Consider the following 24513-nt stretch of genomic DNA (forward strand, 5'->3'; position numbering starts at 1 on the left):
TTTGTGGTGTGTTGGGGGGGGGGGGTGTGAGAGAGTGTAAAAATAAAAAAAGTAGCAGAGGATGTGTTTCTCTGTCCTCTTTCTACACCAACTGTGCATAGGGAAAAGAAACAAACTTTTGAATGGCGGTAGCTTTTGCTGTCCCAGAGGTATGCTTGCTGGTGGCTGTGACTTTCCTTTCACTAGATCAGTGAGCCAAAGGTATATATTTTTTGAGATGCTGTACTGATGGTTACCTTTACTTCAAAGATGGAACATAGAGGGAATCTCTGAAGTGACCAGCAAAGCACAGATCTGATCTGTAAAAGTTATAAGTGTAACAGATCAGGCATGTGTAGATTAGGAAATGTCTGAAATGTAACTCCAGAATTCTTCCCTTCCGCTATTACTTTTTTAAACTCTCTGTTCCGATGTACTTGCTAAATCACAATTACTTTGAGCACAGAAAGAAACTTGGTTTGTTTTTCCTTTGCAAACTAGGGGATGGAAAATCTGCAGTTAGGTTCTCCTTTCTAAAAGATCCTGTGGAGAAAAGCAGTTCTTGAATGTCAAAGTTCAGCTCTCAGAGGGACAGCTGAGTGCAGCTGTAATGATAACAAGACCATTGAAAATTAATGAACAATCGCAGAGAAGAATAAGAGAAAGACCTGTTGCATTGTCTGTCCAACACACTTGTTAATGAGTGCTTGTCCCTAACAGTATGTTTGCTGATGTCTTGTCCAACCTCACTTCAAACATGACAATTAATTACATTTCCAACACTTCTTGGGAAGACTGTTTTATGCTATGCTACTTTTAATAATTTTTTCCTAGTAATCCTTTGTTGCATCTAAATTACTAGATCTTGGTGCTTTTGGCTTTTCAAGTACCCACACAGCACCTTTTCTGGTGTACAAGTTCACAGCCTGGAAAGCACAGTAATGTTAACCACTCTGAAACTTTGGCGTTAGGCTGTTGTACTTCCTGAGCAGCACTGTAGCCACTACTGTGAGCACTGATTTTATTGCAGTTTCTCAAAACTATGTTAATAACTCTCAGTGGGAAGGAGCTTATGACTGCCCATCTGGAATTTCAGCAACCAGTTTGTTCCATCATCTCTTGGTTTTACATCTCACTTACAGCATCAGCAACTTGATGTTTGTTTTTTTAGTAGATTTTTCAGTGAAGGCAGGGGTTAAACTTCTACCGACTTCAGTGAGAGGAAAGTTAGCTCACCCTCAACTGCTTCTGAAAAATCAACTCTGTTCATGTCAATCCTTGAGACAACAAAAGAAAAAACCAGAGACTCTGGCTGATAAGAATCACTACTTTCAGATGTACAAGATGTGTGTTATGCAGTCATTGAATTATATTGTGTTGGAAGCAATATATTGTGCAGGACTGTGCAGGGTATTATGCCACAGTGTTAACTGTGATTACAACTACTGGGGCACGTTTTACAAGCAATAAATTTGTAATATTTCTTGTGATTTTAATCTAACTTTCATGTATCACACATCGCAGCAGTGTTTCATTGAGCTCCAACTCAAAGGACCCACAAGCAGCATCCTGAACTCAACAAGGACCACAGAATTACGGATCTATGAGCAAACTCTTTCTGTCTACCATCACAGAAATGTTGAGAGTGTTGTGAGTGAATGTATGATTTGCTGAGCGTAAACTGTTCTTACAGTTAATGCCATACATTACTGGGAGAGTAATTTCTCCGTAACTTGCAGCCAGGTCTTAGAACAGACCTCTTTAAATAGTCTCCAGATGGTTGTTGTTACTTGCCTGTCATCTGAATGCCTCCATAATGACAATCCATTAAATCATCTGAGTGTCTTTGCACAGATAGTCCATTTAGAATTTTGATACACCTATTAGAGTTCTATTGAAGTAATCTATGGGATCTTTGTAGCTCAACGAAAAATGCTTCAACTGCAATGCATTTCAGTGGCCACAAAGCTACTGGGCTTATCATGCCAGTGTATCAGGGAGTAACTGGAAAGCTCGTGCTCTGCAAGAACTCAGACCAGGTAATCTAGTAAAACCATCTGAATACTTAAATGCACAGGTTTTAAGATTGGTTTAGAAAAGAATCTGGTTCAGCGTTATGCGGGGTTTCCCTGTTGAAGCATGAATAACAGAATAGAAGTCTCTTGTCTAGATCTTGCCTCTTCCTCCGTAACTGTCCATAGGTTTCTGCAAGTGAGATTGAAATCTTCCTCTCACCAAATGATTAAAATTTACTTCCTTAAATTTTTGCCCTGTCAGTATCTTGTATCGTCCCTGGGCAAGCAGGGTCTTTGATAAAAAGGGAATTTACTGGATGTGATGCTTAATAACATGGTGGAGCACATGCAGGGCTCAGTCCTGTGAATCCTTATTAAAGAGTTTGCTTTTTCCTCTGGGTCAGCTCAGCAGATTGGCTGTTCAGGCGGTCCTTCTTTTCTTGCCTGTTGCTATCTCACCAGAATCAGCCGGGAAACAGTCTCCCTGCTAAGCTAATTGCTTCTAATTGCGATGTTCTCCTTATCATGCCAGCCTCAATGCTGGTCATGAGCTGGGTTGTTATGGTGCAGGTTGTACTTAAACCTAGATTCTGCTTTCTGTCACCTAAGCAATCCCTTGCTCTGCCAGTAAATGCAATAATGGAGATTAGAATGGGCTCCCCAGCATGGAAAAACATCAACATTTACAGTTAACTACAGATGCCAAGTCATATATTGTTCTGTACGTCCAAGCAGGGCATCACTCAGCTTATATGTAGAAAAATCTGAGAACTGAGTAAAATGAGTGATCTGACTTCCAGCTGGGTGGTAAGAACATACTCTCAGTTTTAGCTTTCTGGTAAGAGTTTGTGGTTTCTGTTTGTAGTGAGTTTGTGCGAGCTCATCAGCCACAGTTCTCCACTAGCATTTGTTGTTGTAACAGCATGGGCTGTGCTCTTAGGTACAGCTATGTTTGCAAAAGATGAGTGTTACCGCCCTGAGCCATGTTGTTATGTCTTTTCTCTCAGGGCCAAAGCCAGCTGAAAGGTATCTTACTTTCTTCAGATACCTGGCTATAGAAGATGCCGAAGATCTCCCGTGGTTCCCAGGGAGCTTGTAGTTTCCCTCTTGCTCAGCAGGCTCTGTAGTGTTTGCTCAAGCTGGTTCAGGAAGAAACAGCTCTGTGGGCTACACTGACCTGTAACAGGTCTTCACCACAGAGTGACCGTTTCGGAGCCCGGGGTCCTGCTGATCCTCTTTCCAATGCAGTAAAGCATTAGATTTCAATTGGTTTTTTTGTTCCCTGCTTGTTGCAAGTTTTTTGCTGTTAACTTCCTGTTCAATCCTTTTTCATTTAACAGAAGATAAGATCTGGACTGCAGTGCAGCACAACACCACAGGGCTAACCAGAGTGCAAGGAGCTGATCCCGAGAAGCCGTACACCATGTCCTTTAACTACAACAGCAGTGCGGAGCAGCTTGAAGCCATGATAAACAGTGCAGAGTACTGCGAACAGGAGGCAGCCTACCACTGCAAAAAGTCACGTCTCCTGAACACCCCGAGTAAGTGCTGCAATTCCAAATCCTTCCTTATTAACTCTTATTGATTATACAGCAGATACAGGCCGCATTGCGACTGAGGAGGAAAAAAAAATAAAAAGAATAGTAGCAACACAGAATAGAGTGAAAAACCTTCTACCTTCTTGGATGCTACTGTGCAGTGCCTGTCCTCTGATGCAAGAGGGTCAGAGCTCTGCAGGGGAGTTTCCACTGTGTAAATTCATGCGTACAAAGGGTCTGAAAGATTCTACAATGGAAAGTACCACTTGGAAACCGCAAAAGCTGTATTTAGCTGTTGGTAAACGGATGTGTTTATTCATTTACAGTTTTTAACTGTGTACTAAAGATAGAAAGCATCCAGATTGCTCCAGACTCCTATGATGTTTCTGGAGAGGAGGAGTGTACCCTCTTCTGAGTCCCACAGCCCTGAATATGCTTAAGCTGTTTGGTAGTACAGTTTCTGGGGCAAAACTAATTTTCCCCTCCTGATACAAGGAAGAAGTTTTTTGCCCTGATTTAATGTAGCAGTAACAAGAAGCCAGAGGGTATGATCAGTTTGTGTCTCTGTGGTAGCAAATCTCCAGTGGCTACTCAGGATGGCTGCCTTCTACTCGACCCTCTCTTGGGGTTGGGATTTTACATTTGCTTAGCCAGAGAGATGAATGCCATTAAGGGCAGGCTTCTGAATGTCTTCAAAGTCTCATCTGGTTATTTGTAATATCTGTATGGTCCTGGTGATTCTTTGATTATTAGCAACTCTTAAATTTTTTAGTAGGTTAGAAGAAATCCCATGGAAAGCCTTAAGGGGAGCTTGCAATGGGAGTTCCTATTGTGTTAAAAATACATTGCCTAATGAGATTTATCAAAAACCCGCCTGATTCCAGCAAAGTTACTATAACACTGAATGTTTATAGGTCCAGTAATCAGATGCCTTACAGCCAGTTTATTTTTAAAACCTGTGAATTATGTCTTTTGTTATCATCAGAATTTACCAGCCAAGAACTGCTTGTATTGCTAATCACTTTTAAAAGAATGAAATCTTAATATCAGCATCCAGGGTAGAGCACAAAAGGAAACAAAATGCAGGTGTAACTGCTTATAAAGAGGGAGAACTAATGTCTTACAAATACTTTCATTGTTGCTGGCTTCTGTATCCCACACCACACTTGACATGTTATAAAGATATAATCACACAGTGATTATTTCCAAAATAATTTTTTAAGGTTGAAGGCCACACTATTAGAGCAGGTCTGCATGTGTTTACTTTTAGACATTTCTGTGACGTACTTGGTCATGCACGTGCAGAAAGGTACACTGTGAGTGCATCTTGAGATACCTCTTGTATGTGGTGCCTCTATAAAGCTAGGGACACTTCTTAAGGATCCAAACCCATTTCTCCTTTAAGAAAAAAAAAAAGTAGTGATAATCTTGTGTATAATGACAGTATGTAAACTGTCCTGCTTCAGGGCTAAAGCTATCTACCAACTGGCAGACCGGCTAAGACGATTCCTGACAGACAGCTCCTCCTCCACTTGTCCAGGACCAAAGTTGTGACTTTAACTCCTCAAGGGAGAGGATGCAAGGATGGTGTCCAGCAGCCCTGCTTGTGCTCTTGCAGCTGCTGCAGTGCCATTGTGGTCCTGACGGTTGACCACACAAGAACTGCAGTACTCATAACTCTTTAGTACAGCTCCAGCTGATAAATCAAAAAAAATTACAATCCAGTGCTATGCATGTTGCAGACACCATCATTTTTTCCTCTCTTTTCCTCCTTTTGTATGCTTTTTAATTACACTTTCAATTTTTCATCCTGAACTTTCTCAATAGCCTAAAGCTGTAAGTTTGGCAAGATGTGGAACATGCTCAAAAATAACCATCTGAGTTCTTGAAATGACAAGATATGGGTAACAATTTGTTCTTAGCTGAGTATTAAGTGTTTTTAAATAGTAGAAAGACATTTTTTCACCGAAAGCCTTAAATAGCCCTGTTATTTGATATTCATTTTGAGGTGAACTTCTGCCGTATTACAGAGCCTAGGGACCTAGTGGTGCTGAACACTATGGATGTCTTGAAACGTTCTAAGATTTAAAGACTTTCCGTTCCTAAACTTGAAGATGAGCTACAAGTGCAAATAACCCTAGGGTGTTTTGCTAGACTCACTGCAGAATGTTCTCATCTGTGTTTTTTATGCTCAGAAGTAACTGGAGGGAGTTTGATTTGGGGTCAGAGCAACAGAACAAAAATCAAAACACTCGGGTTTTGTTTCTTCATTCGGCCTAGGCTTTTGGATGCCTGAAACACTATGTTCTCTCTGTGTTGCAAGGGTATCATAATGTGTAATTATGGTTATGAACCACACTTCAGATCTTCCTTCAGAGGTTAGTATACAAATGCACATGTATTGATGACAATGCTGCATTCGTAAGCCAGCAGGAAACATTACATGACCTAATCCAGCCTACTTATTAATACCTCTGGACTGAGCCCAGCGGTGAATGCTTGATGTAAGGGCATCTCCCAGAAGTATATCTGATCTTGACAGAGCTATAAAGGTTCCCCTTCCTGCAAGGAATCTAATCCATTTCTGAGCTTCCTCTAGTTTTGGGTTTTGTTCTTTATTTTTTTCTGAGGAGATGGAATGCATTAGTAGGATATCTCAGCTGGTAGCACCAAAACCCCAGATCCTTTTCTTCAGGTTCTAAACACTATCATGTTTCACAGAGAAGCAATAAAAAGGTTCCTCTTTCCTTTTGCATTTGTAACGTTACTCACCAGCAAAGATGCGTGTTGCTACATAGCAACTTTGGCTTTCACAGTTTTGAGGTGGGGAAAAAAGAAGAAAAAAAAATCATGTGCCTGGGCAAAGGGACAAGCATGGCACGCACTCTGGGCTGCCTCAGAGAGAAACCAAAGGAGGCTCCTGGCTTGCATAAAATTGTTCCAGTTTATATCAAGGAATTTGTCTCTTCTTTTCCTGCTACCTCTTGCCCGGAAGACATAGGCACATCCCCAGCGGGTGTGATTCAGTGTAGTCTCCCCATTGAGTTACTTGGATTTACATCTGCAATGTGTCAGACATGCAATCTGGCAGTTGGCAAAGGAGTTTACTCATCTCCGCCTCCTGCTGTCTGGAACAGCCTTATCAGTTCTCACTGTCATACTACAGCTTAGCTGCAAGCATGTCTTTGAAAACTAAAACTAAATTGCCCTGAACTGCATTTTTGTACATCTCTGCCATCAGATACGTTTTCAGGAGGTTTGTGAACATCAGAACAGATGTCTGTTCTTCAAAGGAATAGCTGGCTTTCTCATGATGCTGACAAATGAAACTTATAAATTATGACCAGTAATTGCAAGTCTCTTGTGACTTCTCCATGCCGGTTGGAGAGACACCCACATAACTAGAGTGAATGTGACAGTTGGCATTAATTAGGAAAGCCATCCACACTCTTAGCAAAAGATTGCAGACTTTACCACCGCCTCATCCCTAGAAGCACAGACCAAGACAAGCTAGCATGAAAGGAGGGGGGTGAGCAGGAAGCTTGGGCTACCTCTAAATGTGCTGTCTGTATTCTGGGAATCTGAAAAGAAATTTAGGCCCCTGGGGCTCTGATTTCCTTTCTTTGTGGAGCATCTCAGGTAATACCTAGGAGAAGGGTATGTGCACAAGGATATGTGCATGTGTGCACATGCATGTTTAATTAAACTGTTAACATATGAGATGTTTGAAGGTATGAAAACACTTTATTAACTGAACAAACCCTCAGCTCTGACTGAATTAGCTCAGTTTTCTAGAAACAGTGGGTGTACTCAAAGGCTTAACATTTAGGAAGCTACCTCACATCCACCATATCAAGGACTTAACACAGTGACGGCTGTATCAGTGGCAGAATAGCTTGCTTTACAATACTTGGCTGACAGTCTGTCAAGTTCATAGCACATTTGTGTAGGCAGGGACTGAGAAAAGATCAGTCCTAGAGCAAAATCAAAGAAAGAGGAATGTCTTTGGGTGGTGTTTTCTTCCTGCCTTCTTCCTTATTTTTCTCTTTCCAGTGGAACTCCCACACCATGTCACCTCAAGCTTTGATTTCAAACAACTATCCTAAACTACGCACCTCTTCCCTGAACTTTCTGCCTGTCCCTCTTAATATCTGTCAAGTCCAGTATTATATGACTTGCACACAAGTGTCCACCTCCTCTTCTCCCTCCAGCTAGACCTGTATCTTGGTGTCATGATTTAACCCCAGCTGGCAACTAAGCGCCACACAGCTGCTCACTCGCTCCCCCCCGGTGGGATGGGGGAGAGAATCAGAAGGGTAAAAGTGAGAAAACTCCTGGGTTGAGATAAAGACAGTTTAAAAGGTAAAGCAAAAGGCACACACGCAAGCAAAGCAAAACAAGGAATTAATTCACTACTTCCCATCAGCAGGCAGGTGTTCAGCCATCTCCAGCAAAGCAGGGCTCCATCATGCTTAACGGTCACTTGGGAAGACAAACGCCATCACTCCGAACGTCCCCCGCTTCCTTCTTCTTCCCCCAGCTTTATATGCTGAGCATGACGTCATATGGTATGGAATATCCCTTTGGTCAGTTGGGGGCAGCTGTCCTGGCCGTGTCCCCTCCCAACTTCTTGTGCCCCCCCAGCCTCCTCGCTGGTGGGGTGGGGTGAGAAGCAGAAAGGCCTTGACTCTGTGTCAGCACTGCTCAGCAGTAATGAAAACATCCCTGTGTTATCATCAACACTGTTTCCAGCACAAATCCAAAACATAGCCCCACACTAGCTACTGTGAAGAAAATTAACTTTACCCCAGCCAAAACCAGCACACTCGGTGCTGAGCTGCACCACGTGCCGTCTCCAGGTCTGTGACCCCTTATGCCAGAGAGCTGTTTGCCCTCACCTGTGAACCACTGCATTTGCATTTTGTACCTCTATTATTGGGGAAAAGATGTAATGCTACCTCACAGCAGGGAGCGCGTCCTAATTTCTGAGTTTAGACTTTAGTTTAGACTTAATTTTGCTGCTGAGACAGTTCAGTGGTGTTTTATCTATGCCCTGTATGTTGCTAGAGCTCCCCGTCTGTGCAGGCTCCCTCTTTAGTTCTAGACAAGATCTCCAGTGATGTCAGAGCTCAAGATGCTAAGAATGTCCCGCAGGGTCCTGCCTCCAATAGTGGCTGCTGGAGAGATGCACCTTAGGGTGAGTACACAAGTCTGGATGTCTTCAGCACATCCCTCAATACATTCCCATCACCCACAGTTGCTCTATTAAGGGCATTAGACTTTATGCCATTGCTAATCCCTTTTAGTATCCACTATGGATCTGGTGTTCATAAATTTGTCTAATCACTTTTTGAATTTTATTATATTGTCTGCCTCTGCAGCCTCCTAGGAAAGCAAGTTCCAGGAGTTCCCTACTTGCTGTTCACACAGCTACTTTTTTTTAATGTGTTTTAAACTATTGTTTTCCTCAGTGCACTGAGTTCTGGTATTGCAGGATGTGGTGAACCACAGTTTTGCACTCATCCAGTGCTTTTATAGTCCTTTTAGTTGCCCTTCTTGGACCTTCACTAGCTGTAGTATTTTTTTCACGAGAAGTGACCCACAGTGTTGCACCAAGGTTTCATATAATGGGGACACCACTCTTTAGAGCAGTATAAATCTTTATGAAGAAAGAAGTGTGAAACCTGGGTTCTGATATAGTTTTTTATATAGCTGTACCATGAGGTTATATAAAATGACCCATAACAAGCAGTCATTTACCATTGGGGTTTTGCTCACTATTATTTTATGCCTTTCAAATATAATTTCCATTTTATCATTCCAGGTACTTTAAATTGTTATTACATTACCAGAAGACTATTTGTCATTGCACAAAATAACATAGAACAGGGCAGTCCGCCCTCAAAAAGTGGTTCATATTGAAGGGATTGGTGGATAGGTGGCAGGTGTAGATTGTATGTTGTAATTATTCTTGGGTAATTAGAATCCCCTTCTTGAGAATGATTGACTTGCCATCTGTCTTTCCACCACCATACCTTGTCTCTCCCCTCCAAAGTGGCAGTGCTGACAGCTTCTCACAAGCACAATTTTAGATAACTTGTGCTATATTTAGAGACTTTTGAACAGAGTTCGCCATAGTTGTATTACTATGTTGTAATACAACATGGCCCCTTATTTATAGGGAGAGATTTAGAAGCCATTTTTAAAGATGCTGTATCGTTAGTAGTGTGCAGCTGATTAAATGCAGGTGGTCTAAGCAGAATAAAAAATCTGCTGCATGGGGTGGTAGCTTGGTATCTAGCATGCATGCACCTGTGAGTAATGGAAATTTCATTATCCCAATTTCTGACCCTTTACAATTCTGACCCTATACAATTCCTCCTGACTGACAGTGAGGTAAAGTGTGCTATAGCTGCCAAGGAAGGAATGGCAGCTGCTTGCATTACTTCTCCTCTAGCCCCGTTGTGCTTCTCTGAGATCAGAATGCAGCCAAGAGTCCAAGCGATGAGAAAGACATGGGAAGAAATCCTTGCTTGGTCATACACTTCATGGCTTCTAACCCAATGGGAGGAAAGCATGCTCACTCCTTGAACCCCACTGCAGGAGAGGACAGGCTTAATGCTACCTGGCATACTTCTGGAGTGACACCAAAAGAGCACGAGTCTCTTGGGACTACTCCAGTGAACACTGGAGCACCATTATCTGTGTTTGCTTTAGACACAATATGTCAGGTGAATTTAAAAACGCTTCTTTAGGTGGGGACTGATAGAGTGGTGAGGAAGGAGCTTGTATGGGTAACTCCTGTTTGCTTCTGTGGAATATGTCCTTCATACTTCTGCTGTCACTGGATATTTCTGTTGGTTTTTTGCTGTGGGTTTTTTTTTCCTCCCTTGAATGATTTTTTTTTTTTTTTTTTAAGTCTAAGGAGCAATTCTGGAATTACACTTCTATTATTTTTATTTTTTTTTAAGAGACCTTTTACAGTTTACCTAGAAAACAAATTTGTCTGTCTAAACTGAATAGCTCTACTGTGTTTTACTGGCATGGAAAGTACCTCTTCCAATGTACAGGAAGCTTGTACCGAGGTATTAATGAAGACACGTAGGACAGGTTAATGAAATGTAAACCTAGATGACAGATTTTGAGCCTGGAATCTGGAAGTCATTGCGTGAACTGTTATTGGTGGTGCTGTAAGGAAGTCAGTGCTGTGAACTGGTGCTGCAAGATATTTGCTTAACCTCTGTAATCTGTTAGGTTGGAACTTTTGTTTCCAAAGAACCTCTGGTTTGGAGTGAGGTTGACGATCTTTTGCTCAACTTGTGAAACTTATGGGATGGTAGAAGTGCTTATAGCTCAGTAATGAAGAAACCTTGAATTCAGGGAATTCTGCAGTCCAAATAAGAGTTTGGAAATGGATAGTTTTGAGACACACATGTGCCAGAACCAAACACGTCCTAATGATACCTCTGACTTGAGAGACCCAGTCATATAAGCTATTCATACACACAATTCGAAGAAGGAAAAAATTACACATTTTTTTCAGGCTATCCCAGCCAGCATTCCCTTAATCACGAGCAGTGATAGCCTTTTTTAATTTGCAGGACTCAGCATACTGTTAACAATAAATAAATAAATAATGTCAATTAGAAACAAACAGCTAATCCATGGCTTGTTGTATTAATGGGTCATTAGCTATGACAGCAACCTGTCTACCATACAAGAAAGAAAGCAGTACTACTGCCTAAGCAGAAAAGTGTGCCTTCTCCCTCATTAGAGCCACAGCGGGGATTGTGTTCTCATCACGCTTCTATTTGTCTGCTTCATTCGGCCATCCTACTTTGAACATCTTGGGCTCCATTAGACTCAAACTGTCTTACTGACATTAAACTAATTTCTCCGTCAAATTTGGGCCAGTGCGGAGAATGGCGTATTCCAATTCTGGAGAATAGAAGATGTAAATCATAGCAGTGGAAGAGTTCTTATATGACCTCTTCTACCAAGATGCCGCATGAGTGAAGCAATAGTAATTTACATTTCTATTCACATTATCTTTGAGGATAGCAAAGCATTTGGGGCTGTAATCTCTCAGTTTTATGTGTGTTTTGGGTTCATTTGACTCCTGTTTTAGATCTGGGGAAAAAAGTATGTGCAAAGCAAGGCACTTGCTAAAAATCAGATGGGATGGAGCAAGTGAATGGGACAGAGCCCATATGCTTTGATTTTGCTTTAATTGGTCTGACCTATCCAGGAAGGCCGAGGTGTTAAGAGGCTATACACGAAAAGAACAATGGCATAATTTAATTATATAGTGTAATTAGGAGGAAAGAAAATGTAAGCCTATGGGAAAAGGAGTCAAGTTTTTACTCTGTATAGATTGGGTTAGACTCAGATTCATTGCTTGTAAATCTTAAGTTCAGGAATTTTACCCCCTTTACAGTGTGAGGATAGCCTATGGGAAATGTATTTTCTATTTTTGTAAGTGTGAAGGCAGAGACAGGGGAAAAGAAACAATGAGGATGAGCTGAAGGTTGTATTTTCAGATTACTTTGTGCTTGGTGTTCAAACAGCAACAGAACAAGAGCCTTCCCTAAGAGTATTTAGTTCAATGCTTCGCTTATTTGAACCATCTGATGTTAAAGGGAGCATTAAAGTAGCTCTTCTAAGTGTCTGTTACTCTCTTTTGTAAAAAAAACCCAAAATATAGAGGGTAAGCAAGCATGCTTGGAGAAAATGTCTCCAGACCTTTAGGGAAAAAAAGTTGTGTACTTCTTCCCCTCCCAAGAAGTGTCTAAAAGCAATTGAGAATTATTTACGTCCCCCCAACCCAGACCGATTTGGGGAGGATCAGATCTGACTGAGGCTTGACAAGTAGCTAGAAAGATGTGGTGATCTGAAAGAAAACAACCCTTTTAAAACTTTCTTTAGAGAAGCTTTTTTCATATCTGCTGGGCCAGAAAGATTGAGAACAAAAATGAAAAAGCTTTTGAGCCTGAATTTGTTCCAAGCCCCTTTGATAGGAGGAAGGCTCAGGCTTTAATGGGGACTGGTTTAGCCAAGGGGTGTGTTCCTGCCTGAGCTGTCCAGGACTCAAAGCAACATCAAGAGCCTTCTTCCTTTGCTCTCAAGAGCAGAATTCAGAAGTCCCAGAAGAAATCTTTTTTTTTTCACATTAGCATTTAGAAAGGTTAACCAATTAATCTATGCAGTCCTCCTTTAAAGGTAGTTTTCTTACCTTGTTTAGCAGAGAAGAAAATTGAGGCATCAGGCTGCTACCGATGACAATTTTGCCTGAAACTGGTATGGGCCATTAGATCTATTTGAAAGTACCACCCTAAAACCAATGGCCAAGTTTGTACAGCCACAAAAAAGAACCGTAAAAAGACTGTTTCCTCCCAGATAAACACCTCTGAAGCCTTGCACCCTAAGTGTAACATTTGTATAGGTACCTCTTGTGCCTTGCCCTTGTGCTGGTAGTGGAAGAATTAACATGTCATCCCTTAGAGGTACATTTGTTTTTTCTAGTTAACTGATTAACACAGTTACGGTGATTCAGCAAGGAAGGCTTGACTCTGTGAATTGTTATGGACCTACCAAATTACAAGGGAGATAATGGTATATTCAGGTGGGGTATAATGGAATGTTTGGTATATTCAGCCAGGTAAGGAGAGAAAGCTGTGATTCTGCACTGTAGCCCAGGAATAGTATCACCAGTCTCAAGCATCAATTAAGAATCCAAATTTCTTTCTCTTCACCTCCCAGGCAGTGCTTGGATTTTGCTTTGCTGCAGGGGTTGATTGTAAAAGGAGAGGTGTGAGAACTCCAAGCCTACTTTCTTTATTGGACACGCGGATGCCATATGGACAGCCCTATCTTTCTTGTTCATAGATGTTTTAAGGAAAGATAAGCTCACCTGAGAATGAGTGCAGTGCATTCAGAAAGTTTTAGCTTAGCCTAGATGGGTTGAATCCATGTACGGGTCTGAACACAGCCAGATGCAGCAGAAGGGCTTCAACATAATCCAGTCTTCAGAATATGTCTCCAGTAATGCTGATTCAATGCTAGAATTCTTCCCACCGTTGATAGACATCCATCCGTACCCACACTAATTAGACACAGACCGTTACAACTATTCTACCTGTTGCCTGATCATACCTGTGATTGTAGTATATGGTGTAGTCGTAAGATAAGGATGTTGTCTTGCTTTGTAAAAGGCAAGAAGGGACTCTGTGCAGTTAAGAAGCAGCACCCTTGTTTTTTGGCAATGACCTCTGTTAGAGCTATTGGAAACAGGCCTGCATTTCTAGGATGGAATCCATGTAGTCTTACTGTAGCTGTCTTAAGGTTATGTGTTCAGCCCAGGGTAGATGCCCAAATTCTTCCAGGCGGAGAGGTATGCAACTGAAGGTGATACTTCCAACTTACTTTAGATATCTTTCTAAACAGGAACAGAATAAAATGATTAAACATTGTATGTTCTCATGCTTCTGCCTAGTGAACAGCATCCTCTCCCAACTCTGCAGTTTTGGTTATTTTATCTGTGCTGCTGGTGTTCTTGCAGTTTAGAACATTGTTTCTTTGTTTATTTTTACTAAACCAATAGTTCAATGAATGATGGGGTATTAAATGATGCTTTTTTCCCCTATGGCTTTATGCTTTAGTGTTGAGCTTCTGTATGGATTGTCTGCTGTCTACTGGGGATTGAAAATGCATTGCAACCTTTTTTTAGGCTGGGTCTCTCTGTTTTCTGCTTAGGCAGTACATGAAACCTGTAGGAACATATTTTTCAGTCAAATGTACTTGAAATTGGCCAGTGGGTTCATGAGTTATTTGAACAACGGACACACAAACATTCACAGAGCATGTTCCAATGTATCTCATTTCTCTAGAAAACCAGGTTGAGATTAATATCTAAAGCCCTCTAGAATCAATAGGGCGTAGAGACTACTATACTGATTCTGCTGACTTCAAGTATCCTAGTGCTAGGAGGAAATCTTAATTTGGGCTAAAATGAGATGCAGATGCACATATGTCATGGTTTAACCCCAGCCGGCAGCTAAGCACCACACAGCTGCTCACTCGCTCCCCCCCGGTGGGATGAAGGAGAGAATCAGAAGGGAAAAAGTGAGAAATCTCATGGGTTGAGATAAAGGCAGTTCAATAAGTAAAGAAAAAGCCATGGACGGAAGCAAAGCAAAACAAGGAATTCATTCACTACTTCCCATCAGCAGGCAGGTGCTCAGCCATCATGCGTAATGGTTTCTTGGGAAGACAAACGCCATCACTCCGAACATCTCCCGCTTCCTTCTTCTTCCCCCAGCTTTATATGCTGAGCATGACGTCATATGGTATGGAATATCCCTTTGGTCAGTTGGGGTCAGCTGTCCTGGCCGTGTCCCCTCCCAACTTCTTGTGTCCTCCAGCCTGCTGGCTGGTGGGGTGGGGTAAGAAGCAGAAAAGGCCTTGACTCTGTGTCAGCACTGCTCAGCAGTAACTAAAACATCCCTGTGTTATCATCAACTCTGTTTCCAGCACAAATCCAAAACATAGCCCCATACTAGCTACTATGAAGAAAATTAATTCTTTCCCAGCCAAAACCAGCACAACATATTTTCTCACCATGCCAGATACGCAAATGTCTGTCTCCTCCTCAGCATAGGAACAGAAACTTAAACCAAATGTACATCCTAAACTCAACTGAATTTCATCAGTACTTGATCAGTCTTTCATATATCCTTGGACACATGGTGTGTGCTAGATTTCATTCAAATCATTGCCTGTTTCATGTGCTGCCTGTTTCTTTATCCAGGATGCTTAGTTCCATGTCCCCCTTTCCCTATATTTTTGGTTTGCCAAAAAAGTTTAAAATTACATGTCTAATTTACAACATGTAGTGATTCCTATATATTAACATTAATAGCACATGAAAAGTGCTCCCAGTAGCTTAGTCTGCAATCAGTAGCCATTTTCTATCCTTCTTTTTGTTCAGGCTGTCTCATTCAATGTGATCAAAATGTTGGTAGTGGCACTTGTTGGTAGGAGAGAAAAGATGATAACGATTCCTGGCTGTTCTTTTTCTCAGTTTTGTATTACTGAACCTAATTCAGGTCTGACAGGTTTGTTTTACTGGTGAATTCAAGCCTATGATGGGATGTTTTAAAAAATGAGTAGAGATCTGAAAAGTGGTTCTGAAGAAAAAATAACGTCAATTACATGGTATGTTTATTTTAAATACTAACTTTTCATTTAGCTGCTGATTCAAATGGTCAGTACAATCCATAAAATTATCTATATATTGATATAGATAGAGTGTTCTCTTTCTGGGAAAGTATGTGTTTGCATATTTATGTAGTTATGTGCAGATAGGTTAGGAAGAAAAGGTGAAGGTTGACTGTAATTAACGTCTTGGGATAGACGGATCATTGTCAGGCTCGGTGCAAGACAACTTAGTGTTGGTTACTTTTTTCCCCATTGAGCTAAAGGCTTTCTGCACATTAGCATTTGTTTACCTCCCGTTGTCACCGTTATTTCAAGCTCTCAGATTTTATCCAGATGAAACTATTTTGGTGCGTGACAGAAGTTTAAGGGCTGTTCCTCAGAGAGAGATCTTCATGACTGGATGCTAACATTACAGCAGAGGATAGGATTCTAGGACAAGTTGTCTTTTCCTGAAGTGGACTCTGTTTCAGCTCCCTTTGGCTTTATCTCTGGCTATGAAAAGTCAGTTTGGTCTGTTTGTTTTGCCATTTTATCGTCTATTGCTGAACTGGGGAGGGTCCTCCTGGCCATGAGCATTTTTCAGGTTCTGTTTTGGGGCCCTGTTTCCCAGAGCCTCCAGGTTCAAAGCAGTGTCAGCTTTCTAGGTCACTTCCTTCCCAGTGCACATTTATGTTCTGGATTCAGACAAAGAGATTCAGTGTTGCATTTTGTTTACTGCCTCTGTGAGACAGGCTAGGCCACCAGTCAATCTGCAGAACATTAGAAGTACCTACTTAATAGAGGCAGAATTGTATTGAGTGAATAATTACATCCTATTACTGCTGAAGTAATCACCTTAGATACAACCGATGCTTCCAGAGGGAGGTATGTTCTTTACAAAATGCCACCCTGGACAATTCATTTTACTTCTATACAAAGCTCTAGAATCTGTCTGTCCATATTGTACTACAGGTTGTCATGTTTTCAGAGGATGAAATTTATGTTCCATGAAATATGCCATTGCCAAAATTAATAGGTAGATGAACAAAGTGAAACAGACCATTAGAACCGTTGTAATATTGTAGTTGCTGGGTTGTGGCATGAAAGCAGAAACTAATGGGTAAACATAATCATATTATAGTGACAGGAGCTATCAATGTATAGTACACAACTGTGGTTACACAATGGAAAGCAGTCAACCGTTATGAAATATGATTTAGCAGGCAGGCCAGTTGCAGGTAATCTTGCTTAGACAATACTTTCCTTGGCTAGTTTCTTTTAGCTGATGGAAAATGATAAATGGCAGCTATTTCTTTCTTATCCTACTGGAATTTCATTTCAATTTCACTTTGATAATTTTCATAATGCTTTTTTTATATTATTCTGGACCACAATACTGAGATTTTTGTGTTTGCAGAAATGTTCCTGAGGCATGAACAGATTGTTTCTGAATATTCATGCAAATAGGAATTCAGCCAAAGGTCTTCGGAGTAAATGTTCACTCTAACACCTTGAAACCTTGGAATCTTTTTGATGCCCTTGTCTTTATTTCTGCTCTAAAACAATGCTTCATAATTTTAAGTGAACACTCAAACAATATCTAATCAAGATAAACAATTCATAGGCTGAACTGTGTTTGTATAACATGATTAAAAAGCTCTGAATAGCTAACATAATCATAACATTCTATCAATGGACAGCTTGAGAGAAGCTACAGTATCGAATGATTCAACTAAAAAAACACAAAGCTCAAAGATATGCGGGATCAGTTCCATTGGATTCAGTGTATTTATACTGATTGAGGCAAGTAAGAGAGTGGATTAACTCCTTAGTTATTGCATCTTTTCTTAAATTCCACTTTAGTGTAAAACAAACTACAAAACACAGAAACATTGTAAAAATTCTGATATGTAGAGAAACTAACAAGTTCATCCATAGCTTGTTAATGCAGTATTTGCAATCAGAGTCTAAACACTTCAGCATTGATGGATTGAAAAAGCCAATGCTGTGTTCCTATAATAGAATAAACAGGTATACCCTACACAACTGAAGTAGAGGTGGGTGGAGAAGCATCTTTAAGCCTGTTTACTGGAGTGGTGCAATATAAATTAGAATACCATCTCTGGCCATTTTTCAGAGCCAGGAAAAGGATTGATGCAGGAGCTTCTTCAGATCACTGTGCCACTCAAGAGTTTACCCATGCAGGAGGACTTTATCAGCGACTGACGAAAATAGATTCAGAGCTGCTTTATTCTGCTAAAGTGGTTCAAAGTAGTTGGAGCACAGGAGACAGTTGGGTGCTCAACTGTTTAGCTTTCTCTCTCAGAAGTTTTCACTCCATGCATATGCAAAATACCCAGTTACTTTGGTCTTTACTGAGCAACATTTGAGGGAATATGTGGTGGGGAACTGAGTCCTAGTAATCTGTTACAAGGAAGGCTGAAATGGTGCAGAGCTAGCCTGGGCAACAGCCAGCGTTGTTAATTGCATCCTGGATGGCAGGCCAACCAGGGTTTGTTTCCACACAGCAAAATAAAATTCTGTAGAAGTACCTGAGCTAGTTTAGATCATGGAATTCAATACAAGTGTTTTAGCATACCTTTCAACAGCACATAACTGTTTCCACTGGACAGTACGTGAAATTGTATAGCTACTGCCACCTGGTACATTAGTTGTACCTGAGTTTTGACCTGACACTAGGTTTTACTGAATAGACACACTTTATTATTTTCACCCCCAGAAGAACTGAGGTTGCAAATACAGAGGTAAATCTTGAAATTTTAGTCCTCAAAGTCCTGCATCCCTCTATCAAGAGAATGCTGTCTTACTGTTATACCATGCGACTTAATGTGAGATATTGCTATGATGAGTCTAACCCATGACAAAACAGTGAAAACTTGAATGCACTAAATGCAGAATTAGGTGACTAGTTGAGTGATAATATATTGCCTAACCTAATGAAAAGACATTACCTTTAAATAATGGACCACATCGTAGATTTAATTATCCCAAGGCAAGGTAGTAGGTGCTTCATGCAGACAAGGTCAATTACCTTATCCAGAAGAGCCTGTTTGAAGTGTATTATGAATAATTTACAGACATAGAAATTAGCTTTGAAAAAGTGTCCCAGCTATAATGTGGTGAAAGCATTCAATTTCTTTTTTTAATGTATTTAAGATAACACCCAAAGGACAATTATGGCTGCTTAACTGTAAGACTACTTAAATGACAAGAAATGACAATTGTGTGGTCGAATTCACATTCATATGCAGAGGGAAGCATCATCATCATGGCATAATCGTATCAGGCCACAAGAAACTGATTTCAAACCTCATCTTGTAGTTTTAAATGCTGAACGAAATTTGGTTGAAGATTGATTCATTTATTAACCTTTCTCAATAGAGAAGACACAGTTGTTGCTCTACTAGCTTTGTTTATTTTGTTTTTTCAGGGCTTTTAGTTCTTTGGCTTTCTGGTGTGAAAACGAAGGTCCGGAGCGATTGACTAACCTGTATGATTTTGGAGAGTCTGACAAACCCAAAGGTGGAACCAGAACATTTAATTTTCCATCTTTAATCAGAAGACCAGTCTCCTGCTATAAGCACTAAATTACACTGTTTGTAAGACAGTATTGTTCCAGTCTAGGACTACTTAGCATTAGAGTTAAAATGATGACAGTAGCCATGGTAGCAGAATGCATACTCACTTGACATGTGGTGACCTTAGGTGTGAATTAGAAACGCAATAAACCTGTAAGTCTGGGGAATAACATGCTCTCTCAGCATATTTTGATTCCACAGGCAAAACAATAACCTTAGCTTTCTCTCTTTGACTTTGCAATAAGTGGTAACAGCCAGGGGAAATCCCTTGGGTGCTGCAGTTTTCTAAGATGCCTGGCAAGAAGATGGCTAATTCATCAGGTACCTCTGTTTAAGTGTCTAAATGTAATAGTGACATTCCATGGCCTTTGAGTTTACCTGCTTTATTTGCTTGAAAGGGAGAGTTCAGCAGAATTTTAGAGGGTGCTATAGAATCGCGTATCTAATGAGGCATACAGCCAGCCTAATCTTGTTCCCATTCACGTCAATGTCAAGAATCCCATTTAGTTCAGGAGGAGCAGGTCTGGGATCCCTGGCACTTTCAAAAGATGGTTTGAATAAAGAGGAATAAAAATTTGACACAACGTCCATTTATACAACAAGCTATTAAAATACGTGGTGAAGTAGGAAACTGCCACAAAGAGACAGGAAAGAAAACTTCCATTAAAGCAAACATACTGAAAAATAGAAAGCATGTGAGTTGAGTTTTTTGGTATTCTCCATCATCCAGCTTTTCTCCGAGGATCAATTCTCCAAAAAAAGCTTAAGAATTCCCTTTCCTCCCCCTTCACAGTTGTTGGCCTCCACCCCAGTGGTTTCTGGGAGGACTTGATAAAGACTAATTTGAGCCGAAGAGACTTGCTAGCTGATGTACTTATTTGCATGCATGAATGTGAACAGATGTTTACATAGTAGTGTTAAGTAGGCCAGCTGTTTGGGAGTCATTTATGTATTTTATTTAAAAGTAAAGCTGTACGGTTAAAACCTTTACTCACAATGTGGAAGAGAAAAGAAACCCAAATTCAGACAAATACATTTCTTCCTGTATTAGGGGGTTGCTTCCTTTACGCACATCAGTTTTCTGTATCTGAATTTGCAGCATAATACAGCTGCATCTTACCTGAATCTCTGGGCATCTGCACCTTAACCTTGACCAGTTGCATGTGAGTGGAAGAAAATACACAGCACAGCATCAGCATTGCCAAATGTCATTTGTCTGAGGATGAGGGAAGGAAAAAAGCAATATTGAGATGAGGGGAGGGGGGGAAAGTTGTCACTTTTCTTTACAAGAGGTTGCATATTGCTGATTGTTTCTGCATTCTGTTCTAAAATGAAGCATACATCAGGGTAATGTTTGCCTTTGCATTTTTTCTGCTCTTCAGATGTGAGAAAAAGCATAATGCTTAGGAGTGTATTACAGCTATAAATGTGTAACTTGTATTTATTAATTCCTTAAAGTAAATCTGAGTGGAAAAGCTTCCATTATGGAGCTGTACATATGCATGCAGGCATATGTATAGAGAGAAGAGGTTGGAGGGAGGGGCGCTTGTATATTTTTAAAAGTAGTTTGCCCCTCAGGGATTACCATTTTGTCTGATCTGGGACTGGCTCTAAAATACGAGTCTTGGGTGTGATCTTGTTCATGACTTCATTTCCTCTGACCCCTGTCCCCTGGGGCTCCGTGTCTTGTAATAAAGCAGGCAAATGATGTAGGCAGTTAAATGGAAGTGATTGAGCCCAGTTACTTTTTACATAGCTGTTGGAGAACTCTAACAACATATATTAATGTATACCTTGCCAAAATCCTGCACCAGTCTTAGAGAGACTTACCTGCCTCAGTTGTATTGTTTCCACCCAAGCATCACTACATGAGGGAGATGCCTACATCCCTCCAAACCAGTAGTAGACAGGATTTGTACTAGGTTATACTTGTCTTGAGGAAGGTACATTCAATTAAGGAGCCTTACTGTTGGGAGGAAAGGTGGTGATGTATGTGATGATCTTGTGGGATTTTGATTCACAACCGTGATGCAGTCCACACGAAAGGTTTATCTTTCATCAGCTGTGATGAAAGTCCTATGGTAGAAAGTTGCGTTGTGCGTAAAGACCTTGATTCTTACTTCATGAAGCTTGTAGGTTGACTGAATGGCTCCGATGGTGTTTCTCTCTCTTGCCATTAAATACAGATGGCACATGGACGTAGCCATCTCAGTTAAGTGCTGAAAATTAGATGAAATGACCACAAGATTCATTACTGTGAAAATAAGGACTGTAACCTTGTTGACTGTGTATTCCATGGGAAGAAAGAAAATGAAAAAAAAGCATTTGATAGGCTCATTGCAGCCTATGTGATCCTCACAAGTGATGTGGCAGCTGGAGTTCTCTCAAGAGTCTAGAGCTGTGCTCCACTACTGCCAAGAAATGATGGAGGCCAGATCATCTTCTGCTGGACTGGGATAAGATGCCCTGATCTTGCCCAGAGGGCAGGAAGTGCTGTCTCTGAAAACTGTTAAGCTTTGTGGCTGACTCTTTGATACTGGGCATATGCTGATACATTTCCTAGAGCCGCTGAAGTGTCCAGCTCCACTCTGCAGTGTGTGTGTGCACACACATGGTGGGGGAAGGAGTCTGTGTCTCCATGCGGTTCTGTTCAGTGTTTGGAAAAAGAGGAAGGACTGGTGGCTTCTCATGGTTGCATGGTTGTCATTCTTCTGCAGCCTCTGTTCATTCCAGTATTCACTGCAGTGGTAAAGCTACAGCCAAGTTCTTCCTTCTGCTCCAGGAGCAGAAAACTCTCTCTTGAGCTGAATAATAATCTCTGTTAGTGACAGTAGAGCTACGGAGCATAGCTGAGCAGTTCATATTCTATCCAGTACAGCCTGTGCATGAATGTATATACACACCCATGTATATATCCTTCTGTTTGCTGCAGTTGTATAGCAAGATACACAGGAACCTGAGACCAATTAAATAGCAAAAACTAAATAGAAGATCTGTTTGAAAGATGTAAACTCATTGCTAACAGGGTGAAGAAAAAAGAGCTGCAAATTGATTAAGCTGTTCCACAGAGAAAACAGATTGTTGTCATCCTGACCTTTAAAGCTGGTCAGGATATATCAATAGGAGCATCTTCTGAGTACAGTATTCTATGAATTTTTTCATTTATATTCTCTTGTTTTTCTCCTTACATGCTGGCTTGGAGCCAGTTCATTTCATGGTCTTGCCTATACATATGTTCTGCTACAGCTGCATTTTTCCAAAGTGCCCAATTTCACAGCACTCCAGCCTTCCTTAGGATGACAAATGATGCCCCTGCTGCTCTGACCAACAGAACTGTAATTGCAGCCTGAGACGGGGACAGCTGAACCAACGCCATGCTGCAGTTTGGGTATATCCTTAAGTTGAAACTTGACTGCATTTGTTTATTGTAGTCGAGTTTCCGATTCTACCACTTAAGGCATTAGCTGCTGACATTAATTGTAACACTGAGGAAAGCAGAATTGCTCAGCAGTTGAAAGCAGTGTCAAATCAGCAGTTATTTATTTACCATTGCTCTGTAATGTGTTGTAACACATACAACTATAAAGAAGTTTAATGAGTTGCAGTAATGCTTGTCGCCTCTCGGAGATACTGGGATGCAGTTTGATGATTTTTTTTTTTTTGATAAAGCGCTTAAAACTGGACTTTCTCTACTGCTGTGCTGGATGTCCAGATGGGTGCTGTTATGATCATCGTAAGTACAACTGAATTTTGTCTTTTGCCAACTAACACATTTTGGGACAAAGAATAAACAATCCAGTTTAACTGGCCCTGTGATATTTCAATTCAGTAGGGATGTGACAGAAGAGTAGGAGGAGAGGCTAAGAGCATGGTTTTTACTCTGCTTGTCCAAGCTGCCTTGTTGGCTCATAATTAGTATAAGACTTGTAAATGTGCCTGGATTATTCTCTAAACTCTTTTCTGGCTGTTGGTTTCATTTTTTGGTTGATTACAATGCTTGTTTTTTAGAGTACAGCAAATATATTGCATGCTCTGCACAGGGACTTTTTCAGCTGTTTAGCATAAATTTAAATGTACTGCTTTTTTGCCTTTAAAAAAAAAAAAAAAACCACAAAACAACAAACCACGACCTCTGGCTTTTTATATAAAGCTGCATGGGGAATGATACTGGATTTCCCTCTTACCAAAGATTCTCATTTGCCCAATTAATTTTACAGGGAACTTGAGATGTTCACATCTCATTTTCCGAAGGATTCTTTCCAAAACAGAAGCACCATCCCAATAATATCTGTGAGTGCTATTATCAGTTTTAAGAAACCCCCTCATTTATTTAAATAAGGATTGCAGCTTCAAAGTGATTAACAATATGTTATTACCTCTTCTAATTTATGTTCTATTAAGACTGTTTTTCTATTTTTATTCCAGTCAGAAATTCAGCATATTTACTGATGATGTTTTCTGTTTTCTTTAAGATCAATCTAATCCATGAAAGTCAGTAGTTATTATCAGACACTTAGAGGAACCAGTTAGTGGTTATACTTCAAAAAGGCACTCTGTGGAAATGACATTGTCCCAATGACTTTCTGATCAGATTCACTCCGTGTAAATAAGATGTTATTCTCTGTCAGCCATGCTGTATTAACCTGGGAGCTGAAAGACAAGGTGTGTTCTCATTGCTTCATGAATCAATATTGCTAATAAAGATTCTCTGTACCCAAATCTAGTTTTTATTATTCCTAGAAGCTGTCATTGCAAGTACAATGGGAACAAAATTAATCTGTCTTTTGTGGAGGCTTGTCAAATCAGAATACAGTCCATTTCAGTCACTAGTGACTGTGTTGGTGCCATGTGAGCAGGAGGGAAAAAAAAAAAGTAATAATAAGGATACTTTTCTCATTATTAATGCCGGTAGTTAAAACTGCATATACAGGAAACAGTTCTGTCAAGTAAGGTAATTCCATTTTTACTCAGACACTTTTCAAAATAAAGTTGGGGGAGAAGAACCATTATTAGTGTATGTAGTTTCTCCCAAAGGACCAAGCAAAGATTGCTTTCCACAGCATGTTTTTCTGTAACTTATCCAGTCTCCTATTAAATGTTCCAAATGTCCCCATTTTATCTATTTTCTCTTTCTAGTCTATCAAATTGCATTTTGCTGTGAGCATGATCCAGCAAACCTTCCATGCA

General features: G+C 40.5%; 1 protein-coding gene across 1 annotated transcript in view; it reads left to right on the forward strand.

The window, feature by feature from the left end:
* Nucleotides 1–24513, forward strand: part of CNTNAP5 (contactin associated protein-like 5) — a gene marked incomplete at its 5' end in the record, with an annotated part of 228899 nt that overhangs the window by 136874 nt on the left and 67512 nt on the right. Inside the window, one exon of the mRNA XM_009323543.1 lies at nucleotides 3338–3536. Within this exon, the coding sequence (XP_009321818.1) occupies nucleotides 3338–3536 (199 nt within the window). The remainder of the gene's footprint in view (nucleotides 1–3337; nucleotides 3537–24513) is intronic.

This window comes from Pygoscelis adeliae, unplaced genomic scaffold, assembly GCF_000699105.1.
Source record: "Pygoscelis adeliae isolate BGI_AS28 unplaced genomic scaffold, ASM69910v1 Scaffold664, whole genome shotgun sequence".
Lineage (NCBI taxonomy): Eukaryota > Metazoa > Chordata > Aves > Sphenisciformes > Spheniscidae > Pygoscelis > Pygoscelis adeliae.